This window comes from Dicentrarchus labrax, unplaced genomic scaffold (genome assembly GCF_905237075.1).
Source record: "Dicentrarchus labrax unplaced genomic scaffold, dlabrax2021, whole genome shotgun sequence".
NCBI classification, from domain to species: Eukaryota; Metazoa; Chordata; class Actinopteri; family Moronidae; genus Dicentrarchus; species Dicentrarchus labrax.
Window position 1 is genome coordinate 16,594,881 of NW_026136723.1, and position 18,272 is coordinate 16,613,152.

Consider the following 18,272-nt stretch of genomic DNA (forward strand, 5'->3'; position numbering starts at 1 on the left):
GTCTGTAATGACAGGTTGCTTGTTGCAGGTAGAGTGTCTCCCCTGAGGGACCTGGAGGCACCTTATAGGCCTTATTAACTGCTTTTAAATTAGTTTCTGATTTAAAGCTGCAATATCTTTTTTCAGCAATGGATGAAATGACTATAATGTGAAAGGCATCGCTCATAGTGACAAACTCATACAGAATTCTGCAGTCCCCCTCAGCTCTGTACATTTTTAGTCTCCTTTAGCTCATTATTTTGTTTTCAGGTTTGTGAACTCCACTCTGATCAGCCCCGTTTTCAACAGGTAACTGTCTTTGGCATTATAGCTTTGATAAAGTAGGTTAATTGCCCAATGGTAGAAAGAAAACGTTTGCAACTAGCTGGTGAAGAAGGACGAACATGTAGCAGCTAAAGAGCCATATTTTTCTCTAGAGTTGGTGGAAGAGAGACAGAGAATGTGAACTTATATTGTAGAAACACAAATTAATGCTAATGTTGCATCCTATCTTCTCATATCTTTCCTCTGCTCCCAAGTAGCCAAAAAATCTATTAATGCCGCTTTAAATTCCTGGCTAATTTTATAAATGAGTGGAGGTACGTCTGTTATTTATAATTTGGCATTATGCTATCCAAACTATAAAAAGGGGCTTGAAATACATTACTGTTGGGTGTAAGTCAACTGAACAAAAGTGATGCACAAGTCTTAAACAGGTAACAATAAATGTTCGCTTGCTTCTTAGACATTTAATAACTTATAAAAACAGTAATACACTTGTGAATGAGGAGCAAAACATGATGTCCAAACTTTCACCAGTGTACCCCTCTGTGAAGAGTCACGGGTGGTCTGTTACGTTTCATGTTTTAAACGGGATTACCTCATTGTGAGAGCGGTTCCAAGCCACTAAGTGTAAACCTCACACGCCCAGTGTTGCCCGCAGCACAGATTGTCATGGTAACCACATGGGAATTGTAAAGGAAAGGTTAGCAGTAGATATAAGCCACATGTAAACATCTGTAACCAAACAACTGAGACGACTTTACACTGACGTCTGCAAAGAAAGAGGGATTACTACTCTTGCATCCTCTGGCTTACTGGATGTTGCAGCATTAAAAATTCACCTTATGTCTCAAAATGCAAAAAAAGAGACGTTTTCTCCTCTTTCAGCTGTTTATTCTTTCTCTCCTCTTTCAGTGTAAACTGTAGAAAATAATAACAGTTTGAGTCTTTTGGCAAAAGTAGGTCAGTGGAGGCAACTGTCAGAAGCAGGAAGAGGGAGATGCGGAGCGGTAATATTCCAGCTACAGTAGGTCCCCTCAGGTCAGAGCTATACCCAACACAGAGTGGCCACTGACGCACAAACTACAGTACTGTCATGTTCTTCTCTGTGTTGTATCGCCGCGGACAGAGACGACATCTGTGGCCAGACAGTGGAGGTGTATGTGTGGGTGGACTGTCAGCGTGCAAATGTTGAGGATGGAAGACAATGCCTATGTGTGTGTAAGAGGTTGTTCGTCATTGTGTGTGTGTGTGTGTGCATGCGTGTGTTTGATAGTAGGGCAAGTAGATCAAGTCAGTTTTAGGTCATTCTCCAACCTCTAGCAGTGACCTCTTTGGCAGCTCGGGAGGAGGGAGTATTTGTGTCACATAAAAGTTTAGCTCAACTTGACATAAAGCAATATGCATTAATCAGATGATTTCCAGGTCAGACACTCCGGGGATGAAACCACTGCGCTGCTGCAGGAGGAGTTCATTAAGTTAGCTCTAATCATGGCATCCATTTAAATGGTAGCTAATACAGTCCACATCTGATAAAAGCAGAGTCATGTTCAGAGATGTAAGGGATTGCACCTGAAAAATATGTAACACGCCCACATATGATCTTGAAGTTCTTACTAAGAGCGACGTTTTCTTTTGAACTCTCAAAAGTCTGAGCAAGTCAGTTTGTTTATGTGAAACCCAACATCACATTAAAAGGAAATGGTCATTACTCTATTTCCTTAGACATATTTTAGTTCCTGTTTTAGTTCCCTTTTAAAGATGACAAGCCTTGACATGACAAGCCTTAGTGTATACTAATATACTCCACGATATTAAGATGTGTGACAATAGTGTTGCCAGGAGATAAAAACTGCTCAACTATATGTTTTTTGTATTGATTCTTATGTAGATATAGTTGCACCAGCTTAATCTTTAAATATTGTGTTTAGCTGTGTGATTCGACTCTATAGGGTAACATAAGTAAAGACAGAATTTTAAAAAAGGGTGCAAGACAACAACTGTGGTGCTGTACCATTAAATTCAATCAACTATGTAAACTGTAGCATCAAGTGTCCTAAACCAAACTTTCCAAACCTAAAACAGTGAAAATGCAGGTTTAATGGCATTTCAGTGTCTCCAATACCTTCCAATTCTTTGTCAGTTTTTCCTGTATCTCTCTATTTAAATACTAAGCTCTCCCAGCTTTCCAGTCAGTGGAGCAGGAGCAGATCATGAGCCTCGGTGGGCATCAAGTCGGCTCAGAGGAGGATACAGTTTCTTGGAGTTTGCCACACAAGACAAGTCCAGACAAGAGACGGAGAGAGAAATGGATTTGTGAAATCTGACCTGGTTTCTAGTCTTGCAGTCGCCTCCATGAGCTCCTTATATCATGCTAATGCCCTGTGTGTGAGTGTGCGTGTGTGTGTGTATATGTGTGGCGGGGGTGTGTCCCCTCTTTCACCCTGTGGGCAAGAGTTGAAAGCTGGTACTGTACAAGTGAGATAGATTTCATGTCATCTGCATTATAATGTAATGAGATCTCCTCAGAGCTTATATTTGAAGTTGTGATTTGATTCTAACACACTCATGACTCCATGACGTACAGACGTGATCGTGTGGCTGTAATGTAGAACCTACAAACCTCAGACTTTAATTTACACCTAATTTAATCGTATTTTTTACCATTAACATTTCAGCATGAATTGATTTCTGCTCCAATCAGTTAAACATCAGTTACTGTAAATGTTAGCTAGTGAAATAGTTGAACTTCCAGCTAATTTCAAGTTCAAAGGTTCAAAGGTTATATTCTGCATATGAAATTTAGATTCTTAATATAGTGGCAAACAACCATTTGCTATGTAAAGATAATGGCGTAATGTCAGTGAATTAAGGATTTATTTTGATCAAAGCAGAATTGGTGATAGTTGGAACAGTGGAAAGACTATCCAAGCTGGTTTCATTATGTTTCTGCAAAATAAAGTTATGAGGTTACAATGATATGCAAGGTAAATTTAATTACAGTAATTGGAGTTTTCCTCTATGGAGTATGTCGAGCGATAGCAATATTACGGCTTTGGATCCTTTACTTAATGTTTTCAGACACTTAGAATAACAATCTGAGCCTGTCAGTGGCAAAGACAAGCACTTAGTGCATGTTTAACAATTACATAGTGGCCATTGCAACTCTTTTTTACGAATATTGTCATATCTAGCTCTGTAAATAAGGGTTTATTTTTCGATCAAACCAGTGTCGGTGATTGTCAGAAAGACTAACAAGACGGTTTTGTTGCATTTTATTTTATTTCTGTCCCTTTGTTTTGGTCTGAGATGCTTTTTCTCTAGTGCAATGTGCAGTGGTAAGTGAATTTTGTATAACCTTAAAAACAGTTCAAATAAACCTGCTATCGTAATCAGAAACAGCTCCAGGAGTATCTCTCTCAGTTTTTATTAAGAAAGCAGCTTGGCTAACGTTAATGCTTTCTTACATGAGCCATTAAGCTGGCAAAGCTGGATACTATATAGGTTATCTCTTATTTTATATTAACTTTTAGATATTTAACATTACTCAAAGTTACTAAACGAAGTGTTTCTGGCTGCTTAACACTGCTTAAAGCAGTGGTTCTCAAGCTGTGGGGTATGTTCTTCACACTGATGTCTCTGAGTCCTTGTTTCTTATATTACCTGGAGAATGCAGCCCTTCTACTACTACCACTTGTGGCAAGAAAAGCTCCTGTACTGTCGAAATGAGACCTAAAATCCTTTCAAATAAGCCTGCATGTCATGTCATGCCTTTACATTCTCCGGTTTATTTGTAACTCCTTAAATCTCAGTTGTTGTTTGGATGAGAACATTAAAGGAAAGCCCTCTGGCAAATTCGGGAGCGAAAGGCTTAAAGTGCACAGGTGAAAACAAAACATTAAAGCTTTAACCCTGTTCATGTGTGGTGTCACCTCACACCACGTACGCCCATCCCCTCAGGATTTATTTACATTCTCTAAATCTGTTAAGGGACCTTCGCTGGATGGAAAACTCCCATAAAGTCTGAGTGATTGACTTGTCATTGTGAAGGAGGAGGAGGAGAAGAAGAAGAAGAAGAAGACGAAGTTTTCAAAAACCAAATAAAAAAAACAAACAAACAAAAGCTGCTGAGCCTAGCAATTAGTGGTTTTGTCATGTAATTGGTAGTCAGAGGAGGAGTGGAAATGCATGCAATTTCGCAAGGAGCAGGAACAATACAAAACATTCCTGCATTAGAGTGGATAAACTTAAACAACACCCTAAGTCACAACTGTATTAAATGACAGGGACTTCGTCAGTTCAGTTTAAAACCAATAAAACTGCAAAGCACCAACATTCAATATGTTTAAAATCCTGACATGTCAAAGGAAGAGTTATTTCCGATGTGGTCTTTGAGAGTAAATTCAGTGTGCTGCAAGGCCTCAGTTTTTAAGAACTCCTCACTTGTGGCTGAAAGCAGCTCTGTCATGCTTTCTGACCTGACCCAGTTAGTCAAACACAGGTTTATTTAGACACCAAACACTTCAACAAACGCTTCATTCCAACCATGGCACCATCGATCTGACACTCATGTATATTTTTTACTGTCATTAAAGCCCTGCCACTGTGGCTTTCCTTAGGGGACACACACTGCTCACTTGTACTTTGCAGTTTTCTACTCGGCTGCCAACCACATGAGTAGACTAGCAGAACAAAATCAGACCTTTGAATTACTTATAAGGAGGAAGAAGGAGTTAATGTGTCAATGAAGCTGCTGTGCACTTTTACAGATATCTTTGTTTCATTTGGTGTAGCCATTTTCAAGAGAAATGTTTCAAGAAAAGGGGCCGAGGGAAGTAAGCAGAGTTGTGTTTGTGTTCATTTAGTGGTTAAAACCACTTAAGGGCTTTGGCTGTAGTTTCTCAAAGATCTGAATGGACTCGTTCAGGTCAGGTGTGTGTTGGTGCAGAGGTAATTTTATGGGTAATCATCAGGGGTGAGCTGAGACTTTGTATAATCATCTTGTCATCTTATAGAACATCAGAACTGTTCCTGCAATTCTATATGGCTCTGAGCTTGGGAGACTGGAAAACACAAACAAATACACAGAAACAAATGCTGGACACTCTCATAAATGCACGCTGGTCAAACTAAGAACAAATCTGCCTCTATAGTATCTGAGAGAGCGATCTTAAGTTTTCTTCTGACTAGGCCTGATCCCAGTGACCTGAGAAACCAAATATTCATCCACGTCCTTAAAGGGTTAAAGGGTCACCCACATTACAAACAAACCAGCACGTAAATGCCATGAAGGTAGCTTTGTAGCTGGGCCAAGCCACTTTCATGAAACCAGAAGACCAGACCTACATGAATTGTCGGACAAATATGAGATATGGTATTCAAAGTGATAAGTGATTCAAAGATGTGGAACCAGGCTACCTCCAATATGTGTTTGTATGAGACAATATGTGCCCTGGATACTCACAGACCTCACTGTGATCATCTCGAAACCTTTACTAAATTAAACAGATAAAATGATCTGCGTGGATAGATATGCGTATGCGTATGTATGCAGGAGCCACATTTCTGAATACAGAGCAGGATACAATCCGATCAACGTGTGCCCCAAATTGAAAAAGGCAACCTGACCGCAGTTAGTGAGTCCCTTTTCATGTTTCAGCAGGGGATGAAGCTAAAACACATTCTTCTCACTGAGTAAAGCATACCAAGGCTTTTTGCTAATTCATACGACCTGATGTGGACTCACAGAGAGTGTAAGTGAGGAGGAGAGGCAGGAAAAGGGGAGGGAGAAAGTGAGCTTGTGGCTGTGTAGCTGCTCTGTTCAGGCACTCTGACATTTCTGCTGCCAGGCTAGAAGTAGTGCTGCTTTAGTCATAATTCAGCGAGCAAAAGACTGACAAACTAGAGTAAACATGCCGTATACAACCTTTTATGCAGAGATGACAGCAACTAGACTTCTGATAGACTTCCTTTTTTATTACAGTAACTCTGAAGTTAGTGACCTGTGTAAGTTATGCTTGTAGCTGTAGTAATACAAAGTGTGATGTCTGGTACTTGCTTTATGGCCGCTATCTTTCACTGAATATTTTATTTTATGCATTTTACAGCCATTTCTACTCTGCCAACACCCTCAGAACATTCTTACATGACATAGTGGTTCAATATAGGAATGGCAATGTTGGTCAGTCACTTGTGTTCAAACTGAAAAATCTCAGCACTTATACATATATGTGTGTATATATATATATATATATATATATATACACACACACACATATATATATATATATATACATATATATATATATATGTATATATGTACATACTGCACATTCATGGTGTTACTAGCGATCCCCTGACTTTTCATTTAGCAGCACCAGCAGCTCAAAGATTTCTGTTTTCCAGTGAAATATCTCAATCTACAAAATTGATTGGTGCATAAAGTGGTACAGACATTCATGGTTACAGATGTTGTACATAATGTCTTTGGTGATCTGACAGAAAGTTGAATTTTGTCGTTTTGTGTGAATATTTTACCAAATATTGGTTGGAACTCCGTGATGTCTCCTGCAGACATTCATGTCCTCTACAGGATGAACTATATTGACTTTGATGATTGCTTAACTTTTTATCGAGCACCATCATCGGGTCAGATTCTTTTGTCCAATACAATGATTTATGTCCAGATACCTTCAAAGCTAATGACATTCCCATCAACCTCAGCTTTAATTTATGTTTAGTACTAATTAGCAAATGTTCAGAGCAGGATGCAAAAAATTTGTCTTCAATCTCACTTTGTTAAAAAGTCATGAGAAAATAATATTGTGAATCCAGTATCGTGAACTGTATCAAAGTGTCTTGTTACATCCCTATTCACAAGTGATTTTTCTTGGTTTCACTGTATCTGAATCATTTTTAGAAGCCTGAAGATGTAAAACTACTCACTATTTTACAAGAAATATGCAACAATTAGAGAAAACTCCAAAAAATAACGACATTTTCTGTAATGATCTGGTGACCTCTTATATTTATCTTGTAAGCCCTTACGGGGTTCAGAGCCCCAGGTTTAGGAAACACTGCATAAGACTGCTGCAAAATCACACATCCCACACTTCAAGCTGAATTCATTCAACACTGAATTCTTATTTTGTGGCTAGAAAAGCCCAAGATTTGCAAATCCAAAACTAATGATGAAACTAATGATTTAGAAAGAAAATAGGCCACTCGAGTACATTTGCATTCAGCAGCAATAAGAATGAATATTAAACATACAGTATAATTTCTATCACTAATCCAAAGAGCTAATTAGAACAGAAAATATAAGGGATCCATATTCCGCAACCTTCAGCTGTGTCTCTGAATAAACACACTGATGCCTGCTGGCCAACCTCTACACAAATCTGTGCACTGTGATTGGTTGGTTTGTCTCAGCTGCTGCGAACCCCCTGGCTGCGTTCAAAGGGAACGTCACATTACCATCGGTGTATCTCAGTCAGAAGTGGGTCAGTGGAGGCATTAACATACATTACACACCAAATGATGCAATATCTCGGAATATCCCCCCGCTCACTGTCCACTCATCACCAGTGGAGCTGCTGCGGAGCACTTAGAGCCTGCACGGAGCTTAAATATGTATATAAATACACTACTGTTAATATGTTCAATGCTCAGTTTTTTGTGCAATTGAACTATTTTAGAGCCGTTTAAAAGATAATAGCTATATAGCAAAGCACTTGAGCATGTGTGTGTGTTTCAAAGTGGGGTGGGGGTAGAGATTTATCAGAGTTGAAGGAATAGGTCGACATTTGGGGAAATACACTTATTTGACAGAGGGTTAGATGAAAAGTGACACCACTGTCATGTCCGTCCAGCAGCCGGTTAGCTTAGCTTAGCATAAAGACTGGGAACAGGTGTATGTAATGTAGTTGCCAGATGGAATGAAAAAAATGATTCTGCTGCATCGTTTTTTGTCTATCAAAAGTCCAAATGCAGTGCTAAATTGGTGGAGTACTCTTTTAAGCACAAAAAGCATTACACTGTATGATACACAGAGTGATACGTGAAGTGCTTAGCCATCTATGAAGCATCATTATCCGTAATGGTTTTGCCAGAATCCTGGTCAGAGATTGTTTTAAAAATGGCTGCAAAAAAATAAAAGGAATATTCACTGTTTATACAACCTGACAATATTTTCTCTTTTTCTTCTACCTATGAATAATCATCAGTCAGGTCCCGCTGTAATTCTCCCGCTCATCACTTTCCCAGGATCCAACTGAACGCAAGTTATGATTACAGCTGGTTTTGAAATAAAAACACTCACACAAAGTACATGTTGAAAAGATTTTCATGTGGTGCATAATGCTTGGTTAAAAACATCTGCCTGTTATACAAGAACGCCCACACTGCAGAGGGCATGGCTCCTCTCGGCTAAAAAGGGTAAAAGTTGAAAAATCAATAAACAAACTCTGAACAGAGCTCCTGCAAGAGGCAGCTGTTAACAAAAAGCATCAAGTTCTCATTAGTAGAGGATTCATTGCACTGACTAATTATTACAATCATTGCACGTAACAACCACTGACTATGACTTAAACTAGTGGCACACTCTTCACTAAGATAAATCAGTTTTTAATCATCGGTGTGTATCACAGTCTACTCAACCATGTAGCAACAACTCCACCTACACAGCTGAAGACATCCCTCTGGGACACCCTTCAGCCAGCACTTTTACCCTCTTCCTAACCCCGATCACAACCACAAGCCACAAACCAACCGGTCTGACCTTGCTGTGCTCTTCGAGCAGCCGGTTCAGCCCTGCATCCCACCTGTAAACCCACGCCTGCTTTCACACTTTACAACTGACCCCTGGCAAGCCTACCGTCCTCGTAGAAGACATCCTCCGCTTCCTCACGCATCATCTCATCCAGGTCATCCTCTGCAATGTCGGTCATAGCCATCACTACTCCTTTTCTTCTTCTTCTTCTTCTTCTTCTTCCTCCTCTCTCCCCCTCGTCTCCCTCGGCTGACTAATCGGAGCTTCAGAGAGAGTGACTGGGCTGTAAAATTGAATCAACACCGGCTCGGCCTCTTCGCTTCAGGCGACAGTCCGATCACTGGCAGGCTCCTCACTCGAGTAGCAGAGGACTGGGACTGAGCTGAGCTTCAGCTCTCTGCACGAGGATGTGTGTGTGAGTGTGTGAGTGCCAGGTGAAGTGTGTGTGTGTATGTGTGTGGGTGAGAGAGAGGACTCCAAGCGACCTTCACTAAGTTTCAGCAACAGTACTGATTTCATAACATCCTGTGCAAAGCTGAAGTGAGAGTGTGCTGTTTGGAGAGCACTTGTATGAGTAAGTGTGCGCATGTGTGTGTACTGTACGGGGAGGGTCAGTGGTGTGTGCATGTGTCTGTGTGTGTCCATATGCACAGTATGGCTCTCTACAGTGAGTCAGCTCGGGTGGCTGGTGATTAACAGGAATAATTATATTCTGTATTTTGAGCTAGCAAGGACATGCAAAAAAAAAGTGTGAAAATGTGTGTGTTTGTGTGTACATGGCATGTGTGCGATATGTGAGGCAGGCTATACATGTCATTCCTTCACAGCTCACTAGGAATCATGGGACTACACTGATTGCTCCCTCTATTTTTTCACTTGGCCCACATTGAGGGGGCCTCAGCAGAGCTGATAACGTCTGGCGTCGTCTGCTGCTGCTGAAAGTCTCCATGGTGCTGCTCAGGATAAACACACTCACCTGCTCTGAAGAAGACAGATTCAGACACTGTGGGAGAATCTTGTTTGTACCTTTCTTATAATCATAGTTTTTACGTTTGGGACTTTTGCATTAATGATGATGTTTTAGGCACAGAGCTGTAGTAAGCATCTGTGTTTTTGAGACATAAATATGAGTCAGATTTTTGAACGACACTGCAGATTGTTTTGCACTTCTGAATGCAGTTTTAAAGATATTTCCAGAATCCTCAAAGACTAAAAAAATATTTCACCTGCTGCACAAGAGAGACTTTTAACAGGTTTCCTAAACTCCCAAGTTTTCTGTTCAGGACCTTGTGTTGAAATTGTTTTTGTGAACGGTTTTCCATAATTTATTCCTAGTAATGTATGCATATATTTTATGTTTAAAAAATAATAATAAAATGCAATCAACGCCATTCTCGACTTTCGTAGATCAAACTTTTAGGAATCTGGAAATTTTGATGAATCTTGTCAAACAACCGGCAAGGGTTTTAAAGATTGGCTTATATTATCCTTCAGAAAAAGTTATGCTTGCAAAAGTCTCAAAATGAAAAAAAAACAAGGATTATCTATGAGACAAACTGTTGATATGTTGCTCCATGAGGTTAGGAACGATCATGTTAGCGGCTCAGTGTAGCACTTTAAGCTAAATGCTAACACACTCATAATGACAACTCCACTGAGCAGGTATAATGTTCATAATCACTGTCTCAGTTTAGCTAATTAGCTCTAAAGACAAAGTTGAGTTAACGTGTAACTAAGGCTGATGGGAAATGTCATCCGTTTTGCAGGATTCTGGTCATAATTCAAATTTGACCTGATGGATAATTGAACGCATGAACACATTTTCATGTCAATCCATCCAACACATCATTCAGTCTGGAGCAAAGTGATCACCTGAGCCACGCCGCTAGCCTGGCTAAAAACTGGGTCAAACTTGTGAACCATCTAACTCTTGTAATGTGTTATGACAAACTTTCCTGTCAGTCATGGATGACTCTACTTAATGACTTTGAAAAAGTTTTGCACCATCCACAGGAGGCCCCTTACCAGTGCCTCTCATGCATTTCATCCCAAATCACTGGTAGCATGGAGTCTTGTCTCTTTTGGACCTTTAATTTATTACAAGATGAAAAAGTTAAAAAAGAAAAAACACCCAGACACAGAATATCTTCCTCTTTCTCACTCCATGCCTCCATCTGTCTCCACTGTGCAGTTTCTCTGACTCACATCCCATTTACACAAACCAATTCCCAACCAAAATAGAAACTAGGCCTCAAGTCAATTCATTATCACTTTTCCTTCAGACTTCCTCTCCCTTGCCACCGCCTCCCTTTAAGGCCAAAGCTCAAGGGAACGGACTCAGAGACAAACTCATTTTCACTGAGGCTAGTCCAGACAATTCGCATACACCACATCTATCAGGAGGTGGGATGTGTTGTCTCACTAGATATGAAGCACTTCTTTTGTACACCAAAAGTTGTTTTGTGTAATTTGCTGGGTTAATAGCAATGCTTACAAGTTTATAGGATGGGAGGATTTCTTATTTGTCTGAGGTCATTTAGGAGGACGGTGTGAGAAACAGACTACAGTTAGGTGTTGGTGTTAGAGAGACAGTGTGTGCCTATCTGTTTAAATGTTACACGTTAGTCCGAACCAGGAACCAAAACTGTGACTGTGGCTAAAACTGGAAGCAAAAATAGGGAGTCTGAACTGCTTTGGCCACCTCAACCAAAAACACTCACACAAATCCATCTATAAACTGTCAAAAGCTGCTGTAAATAAGTAAGGTCTACGTGTAAGTAGTAAATTGCATTAAACATTTTAATTTACTTCAGTATGTACAAAGTGAACACGTCACCATTCATACTACCATGTGCATTGATTTGGACTGTCTTCAGTTAAAAGGACCTGTATGTAGGATTAGGTGCCATCTAACGGAGAAGTTGCAGATTGCATCAAACTGAACACCGCTCGCATCTGTATTGGTTGACGACCTGGGAATGAATGAATGTTTAGTTTTATCCATTCTGGGCAACACAATGTAGTACAGTAAGTGGTGCAACAGCGTCTTGGAACGACAGAAAGAGAATCATGCAAACTAGAGCAGAAATGACAGAAAACTAAATCCATTAATCCTTTAAGACATTTGTAACACAACAAGGCCATAAGCTGGTTCCAGGTTCTCCAGTGGGAGGATTTACTGTTTTTGTCTTATTTATATGACTGCAAACTGAATGGCTTTAGGTTTTGGACTGTTTGTCAGACAAAACAAGCAATTTGTACACCTTAAAACTGTGATGGGAATTTTTTGGGAGTTTTCTGATATTTCATCAACTAAATGATTGAAAACGTTATTATCTCAGTTAGCTGCAGCATTAATACAATACGTCTTTTGTATGTTTCACACAGTGAGCAGGGTGGGATACAGCTGTTTGAAAACACCCTGCTGACAGTATGGAAAGAAACAGTGTTAATAAATGTGCCTGATCCAAAGTGAGACGTGGCAGAGAGCAGTATATGCATCTCAAAATCACTTTCACAGAAATCACACAAGCTATTAAGGCAATCATACAGCCTCTTTAAATAAAGTGAAAGAGCAACTTTACCAGCAGGAACAGGAAATTACAGAAAGTGGTGAAATAAACTGCATAACAGAACAATGGAGAATCATGAAGACGCATTGGGAAGTGCAGCAAAATAATATATTATATGACGTGTAAGATTATTTCATAATCATGCAAAACAGCAAGGCTCCATCCTAGGTAAACTACTTGCAAATACTGAATTCTAACCAATATAGGGCCTCACAGCAGACAGCAAGGAAACTGACTTATTGCTCTGATCCTAGAAACATGATGGCAGGGAGTAGAGAGTCACTGGTCATGCAGGCAAGTAAACAGAAAACACACTCATACAGAACACTGACACATACAAAGCAAAGCCTACTGTCTTATGCAGATACGTCCCACTCCCATCTGTTCACCGCAATAATCATCACATGTACTTGTGACTGTATCATGATTTATGTGCAAAATTGAGATTAAACCCAAAATTAGATTGCCACAGCAAAAATGGTGCTCACACTTTGCTTTTTTTCTACCTTACAGGCAGCAGTGCTGCAAAGCAGGGTCATGTTTGGGTTGCATTTGCCCTACTGCATTTCAATGACTGGGTACATTGTTGTCACCAGCAGAGAAAACCCCCTGCTTCGGGAAATGCATACGCATGCTGCTGGGATGCAAACACACTCACAAACAGACACACACACGTCCATATAATAATACTCAGACACAATGCCACCAAAACACTGCACAGACAAACAGACAAGAACGTACGCACACCACACACACAGTTGTTACTCCAGCATTGCAAAAAGTAGCACAATCAGACCCGCTCGGTACAATGGTGTTGTTTGAATGGGGTCAAACAATGGAGCTCTTTGGCATCTGAATCGAGCCAGATGATGAGTGTCCCAGGAGGCTGAATAGGCGGCTTCAGCCTCCTACACACTCACTCTTCTGGCCCTGACAATATGCATCAGTGCGCCGCCTGTTACTGTGGACTAAAATATCCGTTATTAGCATGGAAGCAGCAACTCATTAGCATCCAGGCTAATTCTATGGTGTGAGCTAATTTGCATGTATGCAGCCACTTGCACAGATGCTACAATGGGCATAAAATACTAGAAAACCAGCATCAATTAGCATCAGACAACAGTTAAAAACTTAAAGATTTAAGTGTACATTATTATTCAACTTATTTGGATTGGCTTGGAGACTCATAAAACCCCAACATCTCAACATGCAGCAAACAGAACATTCAATCAAGTTAGTGTTTTGCAGAATCATAGAGAGAACTACAACTTAACTTGGAAATATTTTCAAAAGTTTGACAACTCAGATCATGCATTTCTTTGAAACCCTTCCCTGATTCAACATAAAAAGCTATTGTATATGAGTTTGTCAGATTCCCTGGTTTAGACAACCGGTAGGCTTAGATGTGTCTTAAACTGACTCATATTTAAAAATGATCAATGTTCACAACAAGAAGCAGGTTATTTATGCTTATTTTTTCACTCCAAGGCTGAAACTATCATTGAGGTCATTGAGTTCATTTCCTGTTTGTTAGCAACATGAGGGTTTAGTTAGTCAGATATAGTTAGATATCTAAATTTGGTAGCGGTAGGCCAACAAAAAATAAATTAATTTAAATTCACAGACTATATAATTGAGCAGTAAATTGAATCATTAAAAAAAAAAATCACACTTTATTTTCATGAAGCCCTGCTACACTCAAACAAACCAAAAGAAATATTTTTAAAATGTGATTTCAAGCCAATGCGTAATACTTGCTGGTATAATAATATGTTAAACATATGTGTATCTCAGTATAAATAACTGCAAAATGTGAATATATGAAGAAACAGGCAATGAAACTGTAAAAAATAAAAGCATGAATGAACGGTGGAAAATACACCCATCACACAACAGGATATTGCTGCTACACAAAAAGCCAATTCATAAATCCTGTGGAAACTGGATTTCCGAGTGCAGGGAACTTAAGTAAATGCGTGCTGCAAGAGCATGTCACCCCAGGTCCAGACTTCTCAGAGATATCAAAAAACATGAAGAGGCGAGTAGGTGGGGAAGTTTAAGGAGGAGACAGATGGGAAAAAAGTTCTTGATGTCAGCATGACTTCCTGTGCCAGACCACGACAGACAGATACGGGTCTAAATTGATGAAAAAGGAGGGAGGACAGAAATATAATGTCCTTTTGGAGGATGGCGCGAGGGCTCCTCAGTTCAACTTACCTTTGATGATTCCCACAGACATGACAGAGAGTCAGAGAGGATGATGGATGAAAGACAGAGGAAAAAGAAACAGATTGGTAAAAAAAAAGACTTTGGACGTTTTCTCTCCTCTCCTATCGTTTTCACTTTGTTCCCTCCACCCCAGGCCTCTGCCTCTAAGAAGGATGACAAAATGGGATGATTGTGAAGGGGCGCCTGGTTACCCTGGTAACAATAATGAGGGCATTGCATGGTAAATCCAATTTGCCATGGCACTCTCTGACTCATCTGAGGTGCACGTGTGTGAGTTAGTGTGTGCAGGACGCACTATGGCTTTATGTGTCTGTTGGAGGACGACCATAATGTACTTTACTGTAGCCCACCTGGCATACATACTTGTGCATGTGGAAAACACAGACACACACCTAAAAGACAAACACACACACACACACAGGCGCACACATCCTATCTTTGTCTCTGCAATTTCTTCATAACCAAGAACTTTCTACATGAAGAAACAACAACAAACTGGAGATCACAGAGTCTTGATGCGACTTTTGTACAGAAGTCACAGTACAGGACAGCTATCACACCAAAGATACAAGCAGGTAAAACCTAAATTATCCAAAAGCTTAGACCAGAGAATGGGTATAATGAATAAAACAGAGAGCTACTGCATAAAACATAGAGCAATCAGTGACTGAACTGCTGATTGAAATACCTCATGAATACCTGGAGTCAGAGGTATTTAACCAGAAAATTAGTCTCTGCAAACAAGAGGACATCAGAATGTATGAACTTGCAAATGAGTCCTGAAATTATTTTCATTCAGACTTCTCAGCAGCATCCAAACATTATTCAAACACCACCTGGACAAACATGCAGCCTGTAATTGCTTGAATATACTGCCTGGTTTAGTGTGCAAGAGGAAGCATGGTGAGATGAAAGAAACCACCAAAGTTTTGTTAATAAATAGCCAAAAGTAAAGTTGCAGGAAAACAACTGGTAGATATACCTACTGTAAGTGTAACGATATCTTTTCATCTTTATATGGTTGTATGTCCTGACTCTGCGGTACATTATGGTAAAGAATAATCCCAGCGGACGCCTCCTTCTCAGTGTGAAGCCTACAACTCCTTTTGTGCTGTCACCAATTTTTATTTTTGCTCCCCGTCTCCCTGTCTCCCTGTCTCTCCCTGTCGCTATTGTATTTTCTCTCTCTCTGTTCCACAATTGGACCCTTTTCTCTCTCTCATTTACTCTTTGCCTTTCTGTCTCTGTCTCAGAGTGCACAGAGGGCATCAGACAATGGCAGCAATACAGCCGCTGCATGCCAGCTGTGCAGACTGGCACAGCAGAGATGGCAGTGCCCATGTTGTGCCCTGCTGCTGCCGGGTACACCTGGAGGGAAGAGATAACAGACAGCTGAAGCGCCCAACCAAATGATCCAGCAGACCATAGTTTTATCTGTGCATTTCTCTTAGTATCAAATTGACACGGATGTGCACAAGACAATACAGAGGATGAGCTCATGAAAAACAACTGTTGTAGTTGCAAAGTTTTAATGTTTAGATCTTATACAGTAACCGAGGAGCCACAGTGAGAAATGTTTTCCAGATTTTTTCTACACTGAGCACTTGATAGTCTATTGTGTGTGCACAAGATACAGTTTGTTCCCACCTTTTTTGATTAATTCATGCGCACGAGAGATACAGTGTGTACAGAAAGCAAGCACGACACACCAGCCTTTCTCCCCAAAGCCGGTGCACTGTACTTCATGCTTCTCATTTGAAAACAAGACAGCTGGAAACATTAAAAAGTCAGCCGTGTTTTCAACGAGTTGGTTGAAAACCGACGTAGCTGATAAAATCTGCCATCTGTCACTTCACACGGCAAAACTGATGGTTATCGGCCTGCTTTTGTCCTACTCTTTTTGAAATCAAGGATCTATTGTTTCTGTAATCATTATTATTGTACACTTCTCCAATATTATTGTGCACTGCATACTGTGCAAGAACGAAACAGGCGTAGCAACAGAAACTAAGGGGAATGGGGTTCAGTGAATGGTCAATTAGATTAAAAAATATATGGCCAAATGTAAAATGTGCTTGTTTTTAGAACTCTTTCTGAAAGTAACCTCATTTACATGCTACAGCCATCAAATCACCTTCTTATGACTTAGCAGATTCTTGACAGTTAATATCTCCCCATAGCCCAGAGCAGTTCATTAGGTATTGCATAATATAGTACTATTTTTGACAGAGAGACATTTTCCTGTGAGTGAGATCCAGAAACCAGATGAGGAGGGTTGCAGCAGGGTGGGGTAACTGGGTGGCAAGAGCTTTAAAAACCACAGTTTCCTCTCCCACGCCACCCAGAACATCCCTATATACTCCAGCACACACTACAGCCCACACCTGCTGGTTACAGAAAGGAGAAGTTAGCTTTCAAAACTAGAAAATTCAGGCAATCAAGGCAATGTGTACTATAAGTTAGTTATTACCCACCGTTATGACCTTCTCTGTTACTGTCATGAAAATACAAGTTGCTGGCATATTGCACTGTTTCTGTGATCAACAGGTATGAACATTTGGTCAAATCAAAAACAAACATCTGAATTCTAAAGCAGCCAGAGGTGGGATGCCTTTTTAGGTTTAAACAAATTCTACCAAGCCAACAGGAAGGGAGGATATCACAACACAGCTTCTGAGAAATAGGGTGTGGACATGGAAGGAAGGTTGAGCAATAGTGTGTAAAATAACATTAAGTGCCTATTGCAGCTGTATTTCTCTAAGAGTACAACAGAGTGCACATGTGTCACAGTAGCCATAGAGGGTGTCACAGTTAGGAAGTGGGTACTGCATTATCCAGAGTTGGGGGATGACAGGACTGGTCAGTGAAAGTGTTACACATATAAGCCTTTCTGCCCCGATGGTCAGAGGGACACGGGCAGTGAGAGCTGGGCTGGAAACTGTAGTGACAGCTCATCATCACGCATGAGGGCATCTAAAAAATTGCTGTGTGTGTGTGTGTGTGTGTGTGTGTGTGTGTGTGTGTGTGTGTGTGTGTGTGTGTGTGTGTGTGTGTGTGTGTGTGTGTGTGTGTGTGTGTTTTCACCATCTCTGGCTTTGCATCAAGTCACTCCAGAATGATGACATCTGTCGTGACTACACATCTGTCCTTCCTGGAGTATCAGAATGTACCAATTACACAAACCATATATGACCCACATACATATGCACTTTTGTCAATTAGCATTTTGTTCCTGGGACTGGATTTATTGTATTCAAACACCATCTGAAGTTGCAGCTACTTCAGATATTCCATGTAAACAAATATATTTGTTATATGCTGATGATGGAATGGTGTGACTAAGTTAAACGTAATTTCTTTAAACTGGTTCCAACTCGATACCTTAGTTTTGATACTGATACAAATATATAATAATACTTTTTCAAATGTACCGCACATTT

The 18,272-nt window shown here is 40.2% G+C and overlaps 1 protein-coding gene across 3 annotated transcripts in view; it reads right to left on the reverse strand.

Moving 5' to 3' along the window:
* Positions 1 to 15,894, reverse strand: part of ripor2 (RHO family interacting cell polarization regulator 2) — a 65,912-nt gene extending 50,018 nt beyond the window's left edge. Inside the window, exon 1 of one of the 3 annotated variants that reach the window (XM_051391389.1) lies at positions 15,819 to 15,894. In XM_051391389.1, the coding sequence (XP_051247349.1) occupies positions 15,819 to 15,879 (61 nt within the window). In that variant the 5' untranslated portion in view covers positions 15,880 to 15,894. Of the gene's footprint in view, positions 1 to 9,136; positions 9,558 to 15,818 lie in introns of those variants that run through there. The other 2 variants (XM_051391388.1, XM_051391391.1) reach the window with 2 other exon arrangements.
* Between the last annotated feature and the right edge of the window lie 2,378 nt (positions 15,895 to 18,272).